This window comes from Trifolium pratense, linkage group LG7 (genome assembly GCF_020283565.1).
Source record: "Trifolium pratense cultivar HEN17-A07 linkage group LG7, ARS_RC_1.1, whole genome shotgun sequence".
Lineage (NCBI taxonomy): Eukaryota > Viridiplantae > Streptophyta > Magnoliopsida > Fabales > Fabaceae > Trifolium > Trifolium pratense.
In genome coordinates, this window is record NC_060065.1 from 51,033,005 (window position 1) to 51,045,171 (window position 12,167).

The following is a 12,167-nucleotide window of genomic DNA, read 5'->3' on the forward strand; positions in this document are numbered from 1 at the left end:
AAAAATGTATAAAGAGATAAACTAGCCGACGTAAAGGTTGGAGTAACTACTGTGGGCGTGACCATGACGGCAGAGTCAGAGTGAATATTCCCAGCAGCAAAGTGTGAAAACAAATCTCTATTGCAAAAAAAAAGTGTGAAAACAAACCATGAAACGTTGAATTCAGATTCATGAAGTTTAATATGAAATACTGGTATATATACTACAAGTCTACAACTATTTTTTTTGTTAACTCTCTAATTTTTAGGTGAAGGAGCAAAAATTTGACCTTAAAATAAATAAAATCTTACATCTTATAAAATCCTATTTTAATTCTTCCAAATAATTCATCTTAAAAATAACTTATAGAAAATGTTAAATAGTATTCCGGAGCATTGGTTAAGCATATTAAACTGTATTGAAACTTATACATTCAATATTTTGAAAGTATAAAAAGTTATCTTATAAATATTAATTTTATCTTAAGTTTACTTTTTTATGTTTAGGTATCGTTTGACCTGACTTTTTTTCCTCTTATTTAGAGGTTATGCAAATAACTTATGCAATTTTTATATATTATCATAAGTTTGTCAAGCTAGTTTATGATAAAATAGCTTATAAAATTACAATTTTCACTAGTGTGAACTTATAAAATAACATAAAATTTAATTTATATTGCATAAACTCAAAAAAAGCTAGGCCAAAGGAACCCTTAACAAGGACCCGAAAACATTTTTTAGAATACCCATAATTTTTAACAATTTGAACTCATTATACAACTCAATTTTAGGACTACTAGTACCGCGTGCAGAGATATTGAAAAAATCTTTTGGACACACTTACGTGAGTAAAAAAATTTAAAGAAGAAATGACTGGATAAGGTGACAATATTAATTTTATTTTAACTTTATTATATTTGTGAGTGTGTGTCTAAATAATTTTTTCTTGGATTTGTACCAAAGTTAGAATTTCTCCTGTGTGTAAGTCCTAAAATGCTGCTTGCGGTTTTTTTATCACAATGATTACGCATTTCCACGTTCATTGTTGACTCACAACCAATTTTTTTTATGCTCCACTTGCATTTTTTTTCCTAAACATATATGAATAATAACTGATGTATTTAATTTATGATATAGATGAAATACATTAATTATTCAATTAATCTAAAATATTATTTTTTATATTTGTAATAGGATTAGAGGAATTACCGGTAATTCTACTCCCCTGCTTTTTATATTCTTATTAATCGTAGTGTCAGGCTATCAACCAATTTTATAAGTCAATTTTTTAAATTTGATCGAATTATAGTGTCAGGCTGTCAGCTAATTAATTTTATAAGTTTGATTGAGTTACTGTGCGAACCAAAATTTTAAGGGTCTGTTTGGTGCACAGGATAAGAGACAGATAGGATAACTGTATCATATCCTGCCGCAATCCAGTGTTTGGTGATACAACATGATATGATAAGTTAATCCTGAAGCTTATCCAATCCTGTCTCTCTAGTTATAATTCTTATCCTGAATTTGAGCTGGGTTACCAGCAGGATAGGATAAGAAAAAAAAATTATTTATTTATTTTATAAAATATATTTTAAAATACATAAAATAAAATTAATAAAATAATTAATTTTTAAATATATATGTGATCTTCTCACCGGAGTAATTTTGTAATTTATATATTCTAAAAAATCAAAATTTTACTAAAATTATTAATATTTTAAAGTAAAATGATTATTAAAAAATTGACAAATAGGAAACTGATTTATATTTTTTATTTTAAAGTAAAATGATTATTATATAAAGTTATTTGATTACTTATTTATATTTTTTATTTATAAAATTCAAAGTATTACAAAATAATTTTAAAAAAATAACAATTGTTTTACAAGAGTAATTTTGTCAAATGAATATGTTATATATCTTATCATATTATTATGAGTTTAAAAACAAAATATAATAGTTATCATGATTGTTATCCTATGTGCACCAAACACAGGATATGATAACTGAGTATAACTGTTATCCTGCTGTTATCTTATCTCATCCTTATCCTGTTTTATATCCTATCCTATCACTATGCTATCCTGCGCACTAAACGGGCCCTAAGATTATATTAAAGCATTCAAGACTATCTTAAAAATTTCCGTTGAGACACTATACAAAACTAATTAAGGTGAAGATTGCCCCTTATAATATATTTATCTCATCTAATGTGAGATTTTTAACATTTTCTCACGCTCAAGATTGAATATCTAAAGCGTGATCTAATAAATCTTAGAGACACTTTAAAAACTTACCTTAATCTATGTGGAATTTGGGTTGTTTATAAAATAGAAAATGAATAAATTAATATACAAGGAAGGAGTATATATAAAGATTCTTCTCTCTAACTTTTTGCTGCTCATGTTTCTCTTTCTCAGCTATTCAGTGGTACCTTGAACCTTGAAGTAATAATATAGTAAGCTCAATCTCCCTATTCTTCTTTAATATTTTCTTTATCTTTCATTCAACTTAAGTGCTATAATAATATGATGTATCTCTATATATTTAAATTTCTTTAGTACTCATTTTCCCTTGTACCATAGAAGGAAGAAAAGAAACCTTGTTTTGTTAATATCTATTGGCTAATTTAATTGTGTCTTCTACTTTTTCTACACTTACAATTGATATTCACTTTATTTTTTAGATATTCATGGTTATTGCCTTCCTTAAAGTCTTTGGTATATCTAACGATCTGTACATTGCCTATCCTCTTATCATACTGGATGATGTAGATGTCAATATATTTTAAATCAATTATATATTTAAATTAATAATAAAAATCGTGGCAACTTTTGTCCACATACCATAATATTTTGATCGAGTTATTATAGTGCAATTATTCATCTTTCAATGTATTATAATGGTAAATATACTTACAATTGTCTGTTTTACTATTATTTACTTTGGTCATTTTTTTTTTATTTTATATTTTTTGGTTTATACCAACAATATCTGGTCTACTGGACCGCCTGATCTAATTTGGGGTCATCAGCGTCAGTTCTGACATCAAATGGTTTCAACCCTTCTTTCGAATGTAGTTGCAGAGATAAAATTTAGTTAATTTATTTTAATAATCAATTTACACAATTTATTTTCTGTTAGTCAATTTTTTTGATTAAATTAATAACAAAAGAGTATTAAAGATGTATTTACAATTTTGTCCCCGTGAGCTTAGCTCAGTTGGTAGGGACATCGTTTTATAAACGTAGGAGCCGGGGTTCGAATCCCGGACACTCCACTTATCCACCTTTAAGGTGGAATTTCTAGCTATTAGGCTACTTGACCCAAAAAAAATGTATTTACAATTTTTCATATATTTAAGCATCAAAATAATTATTTATTGTATATTTTTCATAAGTAGGGATCAAATTGACCGGTTTTTAAATTAAATGACCATACTGACCTTTAAAAATAAATTAAGGGACTAAACAGATCTTTTATAATTTAGAATATTTGATTTATTAATTTATGATCTTTTATTATGACTTAATTGATTTCTTTTTAATTACTACTATATTTATATACAAAAATCATAGGTGTTGACAGGGGTGGATAATATCTCTCTAGCTCTATATTTATTTATTTATAGTTATGTACTATGTAGGATCACATTACAAATATATACAGAATAACATGTACACATTGAATTCCACCAAAAAAAAAAAAAGTGTACACATTGAAGCCTTAAATTGTGGTTATCTTTTTAATTTCTTGCAGAAGTTTGATTGAAAAGAATAATCCACGGCAGAGCCATGGTCAACCTTGAACCTCCAACGCGTTTAGAGGTTTTATGCTTAATTGAATCTATCATTACTTTAGCTTAAGAGTGCAAATTGCAAAATGTTTTTTTTTTCCTTAATTTTTTTATAATTTTCTTTTGGTATTTATAGGGAAAATATGCTGCAATAGTGGTTTGCTTTCTTCTTGGCAATGGATGTCTTTTCTCCTGGAACAGTATGCTCACAATAGAAGATTACTACATGTACTTATTTCCAGTAAGTAATTAGTGTATTTTTAATGTTTAGGAAGGACTGCGGTTCGATTCCTCGCAACTGCGATCGGGAGGGGGCTGGAACCACTTGAGGCCAGAACTGACTCCCGAACCAGATTCAACTGGTGGTGAAAAAAAGAAAAAAAACATTTTTATTAGATCAAAAAGATTAATTGCATAAATAGATTAATTTTTTTTTTTTGTGCTTTTGCAGAAATATCACCCCTCAAGGGTGCTTACACTTGTATATCAGCCATTTGCAGTTGGGACACTTGCTATTTTGTCTTATAATGAGGCAAAAGTCAATACTAGATTAAGGAATTTGTTTGGATATACTCTATTTTTCATAACCACTTTGTTGGTGTTAGTAGTAAGTTTTATATATTCAATTGTTTGTGAACTTTGATTCAATTCCTTTAGGATGATTTTGATTTTGATGTTGTTTTTTCAATTAATTTGTTGTAGATTAATTTAGCAACATCAGGTAAAGGAGGAATTGGAACTTTTATTGGTATATGTGCAATTAGTGGTGGTTTTGGAGTTGCAGATGCACATGTTCAAGGTGGAATGGTGGGAGATTTGTCCTACATGCAGCCAGAATTTGTTCAGGTCAGTTATAGTTGTCATATTTCTAAATTGCGGTCTAACACACACTGTTTGACAACAAAATTTGGTCAATTGTGTTTACGTCTCTGACCGAGTTTACGTCTCTGACCGCAGATGGACTCTAATTGATATATAATACGAATAAAAGATTATGATTTAATTACAATGTACAACTTGTACTTATACTTAAAACTCGTTCGACCGACCTATCCACTTATCAGTAACAATGAACCATAATCAACTTCTATTATTGAAAATGCCTTTAGCAAATAAATTTAGTTAATGTGGTTTTTATTGTTACAGTCCTTCCTTGGTGGTTTGGCAGCATCTGGTGCATTAACATCTGGTTTAAGGTTAATTACAAAAGCAGCATTTGATAATTCTAAGGATGGTCTTAGAAAAGGAGCTAGTAAGTTCAGATTTTATGTGATGATGTTGTAATTCTTGTTTGTTGCTATTGAAATAGACATAATTATGACCATTTTCTTCACTCTCAATACTATTTAGTTGCTGATAATAACTATATACTTTCATTGCAGTTCTATTCTTTGCCATATCAACATTCTTTGAGTTTCTATGTGTTCTTCTCTATGCATTTGTTTTTCCTAAAATACCAATTGTGAAGTACTACCGTTCAATAGCAGCATCAGAAGGATGCAAAACTGTTTCAGCTGATCTTGCAGCTGGTGGAATCCAAACTATACCTCAAGGAGTACTATTTCTTTCTTCTGCTTTAGTTTCCAACAATGAAGCCCGGACGGCGACGCCCCTCAAATTAGGCATATTCTGGTGTCGGGCATGCACACCGACACAAGATTACATTGAATTATGTCATTTTTCAAATTATTATCGATATTGACATATCAGTGTTGTGTCCGGTGTCCGTATTTGTGTCTGTACTTCATAGATTTCCAATATGTCTCAAATTTTCTTATTGTTTATGATTCACATTATTTGATAAGAATTTTCCTGTTTTTAGGAAGAGGACTTGGCACAAAAACAAGAGAGGAAGGGAAACAAGCAATTGTTTCTTGAAAACATTGATTATTTACTTGATATGTTCCTAATATATGCATTGACACTTTCTATTTTCCCTGGATTCCTTTCTGAAGATACTGGAGCACATAGTTTAGGAACCTGGTATGTTCATTGTTCCCTGCATTATAAATCTTTGGTAATTTTGTCATTTTATTTTTCTTTCAAAACTTTTTCTTCTACCGAAGCGACAAAAATTGAAGCAAATATAATTTCATTTTTGTAGGTATGCACTTGTGTTAATTGCAATGTATAATGTGTGGGATCTAATAGGAAGATACATCCCACTCTTGGGGTTCTTGAAATTGGAGTCAAGAAAATTGATCACTGTCGTAATTCTATGTCGTTTCTTACTTGTTCCGGCTTTTTATTTCACTGCAAAGTATGGTGATCAAGGTTGGATGATAATGTTGACATCATTCTTAGGGCTATCGAATGGTTATCTCACTGTCTGCGTTATGACATCTGCACCCAAAGGATATAAGGTAAGATTATATTATTGTGTTTAATTTGGACTCGTCAACTTTGCAGTTGAGAATTCTCTGCATTCACACAATCAGCACATCTAAACTGTTTGATCCAGATTGTACGGCCACCAATATTCTGAATATGTGAATGCGGGATTCCCTTAATAAAGTGGATCTGAATTCATTTAACATAAGAAGGGTTCAGTGTTCTAGAACCTATTTAAGTTGAGATGCATTAATATTACATGTTTTGATTTATTGTAGGGGCCAGAACAAAATGCATTGGGAAACCTTTTGGTGTTGTTTCTACTTGGAGGTATTTTTGCAGGGGTGACATTAGACTGGTTGTGGTTGATAGGTAAAGGTTGGTGAGATCTCAATTAGGACTAATTAAAGAAATGGTTGTTAAAAAGGAAAATATATTGGTGTTATCTTTTTAGAGAGATTGTTTAATGGCACACAACAAAAGGGTGTAGGTGTCATTTACACAAAATACATTGAATTGTGTTGAGGAGATTTCAAGATTATTTGTAATTTTATTATGGTTTTACTTGTAGTATTGGTGTTTTTGGCAATTTGAGGAATAGATTACTCTTCACTTAGTTAAATTGTTTTCATTAGAGCAATATAGTCTTTACAAGCTATAATGTTGAGCTGGTCTACGTCAAACAGTTTTCATCAAATCTGATTTTAGATTCGGTTGAATCTCCATTCCCTAATTTCTTTACATAGATGAGATCAGAGTTGATGAAAACAGTTGTGCCTATGCGAGCTCAACATCTTAATTGACAAGAAACTCATTAAGGCATGTGAGCTCTATATATTAGAGTAGTATGTTGTATCTAAGTTAAATAATAAAATCTTGCTTTAGACTAGAGATTTTCTTTTCGCGCTCTCCGTTACACACGCGCCCCCATGACATTCCCAATTTACTCCCTCGCTACTTAGCATGCACGTGTGTAAAAATGCAAAAACTAACAAAACATCGTTGGCATGCTACACAGCAAGTAGTGTTTGCATTCCACATAATAATAATTTCTCCATTTTTTGCATTATCCTTTAAGGAGAAAATTTCTGATTAACACCATAATGGCATAATTGGGCCTTTAATTAGATCCATATCATATTGAGGAGTTATAGGACTAAAAGAATTATTTTTTCCACCCTACTGATTCTGGGGACGCCCTACAAAATTACCAGAGTACACCTGCCTGCGACTTAAGTCTCGGAATATTGTCTGCAACATAACTTATGTTACATAAGTAACGGAGGTATATTTTCTTCACAGGCTGAGGGCGCACACCCTACCATGGCAGGTGTACACCTAAGGGATTTGACCGCATATAATTTTCACAGCTTCTTCTAACTAGAGTTTTTTCACTAAAATTTGAAATTGTGTTATATATTTTTGGAGGACTGTGTTTAACACCATGCACAAATCTATTTTCATCATTGAATCAACAAATCACACCTTTAAATAATACTATAATAAGGTTTGTAAAAAAAATAAAAAATATATGATAAGATGTCCTCGTAACTCAATTGGGAGCGACATTGTACTATATATACACGGTCAGGGACAGAGCCACTTCAGGGCTGGGCAGGTCATGGTCCACCCATTTTATAGGTATATAGACATATTTTTAGTTTGTGCTTATATTATAGATGCTAATAGTTGCATGTAGTTACCAATAATATGATCTTTGTATTGTTTAAGAAGCTCTCTCAGTCAATCAGGAGGCGCTATTCGATTCCTGCGCCTAAAAAATTTTCATTTGAACTCTTTTTTTAACAGAAAAAGTCATGTTTTATTGTTATCAACCCTGTTTTTAAACTTTTTTCTTAAAAAAAAAAAAAAAGAAAAACTCTATTTTTAACAAACACAAATCACATGTGGTTTTAACAAAAGTTTATAGAATTTAATTTATAGAATTGAAAAAGGAGGTACGGTTTGAATTACGGATAGAAGGAATTTTTGTTTGTGAAGTTTATTTGAGAATTAAGGATTTATCTTGGATAATATAATTTTAATTTATTGATAAAAATTATTAATATTATTTGTAATATTTTAACTACGTGACATCTAACGTGTTACAATTGACTTCGTCATGTTATTAAGATTGATCCTAAAATAGGGTAGCGATTAAAAAGTAAAAAAATTTAAGTAATTTTTTTTTTATCAAACATGGCCCTCCACAAAAAATTATCCTAGCTCCGCCACTGTATAAACGAGTCGGGTTTGAACTCCAAATACTCATCTTATTTACCTTAAGAGTGAAATTTCTAATCACTAGACTGTTTGAAGAAGAAAAAAATGATAAGACAAAAAACTTGTGCATAGTGCAAAAGTAATTTAATGTTAAATACACTTTTACAAAAACTTTTGCTGAAACCAAATGTCAGAACTGATTGTCGAATCATATTAGGTGGTCTAGTGAGACGGATATCGATGGTGGTGAAAAGTAGAAAAAAAAAATGATACATTTATTTATTACAGGAAACTTGGAAAGGAATGTAACCAAAAATAATAATTACAGGAAAGGAAAATATACAAAGTACACACTCGGTGTTACCACGGGTGGATAGTATCTATCAACAGAGTATATATATGTACACATTGAATTGAATTTCACCCAAATAGAAAGTACACATTAAAGCCTTAAATTGGGGTTATCTTTTTAATTGCTTGCAGAATTTTGATCTAAAATAATAATCCACGGCAGAGCCATGGCCAACATTGAGCCTCCAACGCGTCTACAGGTTTATGCTTAATTGAATCTATCATTACTTTAGCTTAAGAAATCAATTGCAAAATAATAATAATAATATTTTTTTTTGTCTTGAAGTGGTAATGCACTGAAATTAAATTCACATATAATTGTGAGATATCGGGTTCGAACCCGGATCACAACGTCCGATCTAACAATTTCGGCATTTTTTCCAATTGAGCCAGGACTTATGGGACATTTTTTTTTCTAAATTTCCTTATATATTTTTAAGTTGCTTTTTGTATTTATAGGGAAAATATGCTGCAATAGTGGTATGCTTTCTTCTTGGCAATGGATGTCTTTTCTCCTGGAACAGTATGCTCACAATTGAAGATTATTACATTTACTTGTTTCCAGTAAGTAATTAGTGTATTTTTTTATATTTAACTACATTTTTTATTGTTATAAAACATTTTTTATTAGATAAAAAAGATTAATTGGACAAATAGATTAATTTATTAATTTTTGTCCTTTTGCAGAAATATCATCCCTCAAGGGTGCTTACACTTGTATATCAGCCATTTGCAGTTGGGACACTTGCTATTTTGTCTTATAATGAGGCAAAAGTCAATACTAGATTAAGGAATTTGTTTGGATATATTTTATTTTTCATAACCACTTTGTTGGTTTTAGTAGTAAGTTTTATATATATTCAATTGTTTGTGAACTTTGATGATGATTTTTTATTTTGATTTTGATGTTGTTTTTCCAATTAATTTGTTGTAGATTAATTTAGCAACATCAGGTAAAGGAGGAATTGGAACTTTTATTGGTATATGTGCAATTAGTGGTGCCTTTGGAGTTGCAGATGCTCATGTTCAAGGTGGAATGGTGGGAGACTTATCCTACATGCAGCCAGAATTCGTTCAGGTCCATCATAGAAACACACAATATTTCACAACGAAATTCGGTCAATTGTACTTACGTCTCTCAGTGCAGAAGGGCTAAAGTTGTTTTATATATTATGAGTGAAAAAGATTATGATTTAATTTTGTACTTAAGGACTCGTTCTACCAACCTGCGCACTTATCAGTAACTATGAACCATAACCAACTACTATCTATGTTAGTGCTATGGTGTTATTGAAAATGTCTTTAGCAAATGAATTTATTTAATGTGGCTTTTATTGTTACAGTCCTTCTTTGGTGGTTTGGCAGCATCTGGTGCAATAACATCTGGTTTAAGGTTAATTACAAAAGCAGCATTTGAGCATTCTAAGGATGGTCTTAGAAAAGGAGCTAGTAAGTTCAACTTTTATGTGATGATATTGTAATTCTTGTTTGTTGCTATTTAAATAGACATAATTATGACCATTTTCTTCACTCTCCATATTATTTAGTTGCTAATAATAATTATATACTTTTGTTGCAGTTTTATTCTTTGCCATATCAACATTCTTTGAGCTTCTATGTGTTCTTCTATATGCATTTGTTTTTCCTAAAATACCAATTGTGAAGTACTACCGTTCAATAGCAGCATCAGAAGGATGCAAAACTGTTTCAGCTGATCTTGCAGCTGGTGGAATCCAAACTATACCTAAAGGAGTACTATTTCTTTCTTCTGTTTTACTTTCAAAAAATGAAGCACGGATGCCCCTCAAGTTAGGCATATATTCTGGTGTCGGACACGTGTCGGTGTATGACACCGACACAAGATTACATTGAATTATGTCATTTCTCAAATTATTTTCAATATTGACGTATCAGTGTTGTCTCCAGTGTCCTGTTTGTGTCCGTACTTCATAGGTTTCCAATGTATCTCAAATGTTCTCATTGTTTATGATTCACATTAGTTGATAATAATTTTCGTGTTTCAGGAAGAGGACTTTGCACAAATACAAGAGAGGAAGGGAAACAAGCAATTGTTTCTTGAAAACATTGATTATTTACTTGATATGTTCCTCATATTTGCATTGACACTGTCTATTTTCCCTGGATTCCTTTCTGAAGACACTGGAGCACATAGTTTAGGAACTTGGTATGTTCATTGCTCCATGCATTATAAATCTTTGGTAATTTTATAATTTTATTTAAAACTTTTTCTTTTTATATGAATCAAAGCGACAAAGATTGAAGTAAATGTAATTTCACTTTTGTAGGTATGCACTTGTGTTAATTGCAATGTATAATGTGTGGGATCTAATAGGAAGATACATCCCACTCTTGGAGTTCTTGAAATTGGAGTCACGAAAATCGATCACAGTCGCAGTTCTAAGTCGTTTCTTACTTGTTCCGGCTTTTTATTTCACTGCAAAGTATGGTGATCAAGGTTGGATGATAATGTTGACCTCATTCTTGGGCCTATCCAATGGTTACCTCACTGTCTGTGTTATGACTTCTGCACCCAAAGGATATAAGGTAAGATTATATTATTGTGTTTAATTTCGACCCGGCAACTTTGCAGTTGAGAATTCCCTGCATTCACACAATCATCACATCTAAACTGTTTGATCAAGATTGGACGACCATTAATATTCTGAACATGAGAATGCGGAATTCCCTTAATATATACAGTGAATCTGAATTTGTTTAATTCGTGAAGGGTTAAGTGTTCTAACACCTATTTAAGTTGAGACACATAAATATTTAATGTTTTGAATTATTGTAGGGGCCAGAACAAAATGCATTGGGAAACCTGTTGGTATTGTTTCTACTTGGAGGTATTTTTGCAGGGGTGACATTAGACTGGTTGTGGTTGATAGGTAAAGGTTGGTGAGATCTCAATTAGGACAAACTAAAAGAATGGTCTTTGTAAAAAGAAAAAAGAATATTGGTGTTATCTTTCTTTCTACAGATAAGGTTTAATGGCACACAACAAAAAGGTGTAGGTGTCATTTACACAAAATGTAATAAGAAAAGGAAAACAATCACTTCTAGTTCAACCAAATTAACACAAAATCCATTAAATTGTGATGAAGAGATTTCAATATTATTTGTAATTTAATTATGGTTTTACTTGTAATATTGGTGTTTGTGTTGTATTGACTTTACTACTATAGCACTGTACCCATTCTTTAGTTATCTAATTTTGACTGTACTTAGATTAGAGTATATATATTTTATATCTTTTCAAAGAAAATAAATGAAAAGCAACCTTTATATTGCTGGCAATTTAATGAGTAGAATATTCATCACTTAGTTAAATTGTTTTCACTAGAGTAATATAGTCTTTACCAGAGCTAGAATGTTGAGCTCGTTTTAGGCCAAACTGTTTTCATCAAATTTGAGCTCAGATCAAAGTTGATGAAAACAGTTGTACCTATGAGAACTCAACATCTTAA

General features: G+C 30.9%; 2 protein-coding genes across 2 annotated transcripts; both read left to right on the top strand.

The window, feature by feature from the left end:
• The first annotated feature begins 2,379 nt into the window (after positions 1-2,379).
• On the top strand, positions 2,380-6,727 carry LOC123894637 (equilibrative nucleotide transporter 3-like). Its single transcript, XM_045944696.1, has 10 exons — positions 2,380-2,436; positions 3,738-3,805; positions 3,911-4,015; positions 4,226-4,381; positions 4,477-4,620; positions 4,921-5,026; positions 5,157-5,329; positions 5,597-5,757; positions 5,879-6,137; positions 6,384-6,727. Exons 2-10 carry the CDS (start codon positions 3,773-3,775, stop codon positions 6,489-6,491), a joined length of 1,245 nt encoding a protein of 414 aa, XP_045800652.1. The 5' UTR covers positions 2,380-2,436; positions 3,738-3,772; the 3' UTR covers positions 6,492-6,727.
• Positions 6,728-8,779: 2,052 nt separating this feature from the next.
• Positions 8,780-11,945, top strand: LOC123894638 (equilibrative nucleotide transporter 3-like). Its single transcript, XM_045944697.1, has 9 exons — positions 8,780-8,879; positions 9,139-9,243; positions 9,367-9,522; positions 9,614-9,757; positions 10,023-10,128; positions 10,259-10,431; positions 10,704-10,864; positions 10,986-11,244; positions 11,495-11,945. The coding sequence occupies exons 1-9, from the start codon at positions 8,847-8,849 to the stop codon at positions 11,600-11,602; spliced, it is 1,245 nt and encodes a 414-aa protein (XP_045800653.1). The 5' UTR covers positions 8,780-8,846; the 3' UTR covers positions 11,603-11,945.
• The last annotated feature ends 222 nt before the right edge of the window (positions 11,946-12,167 follow it).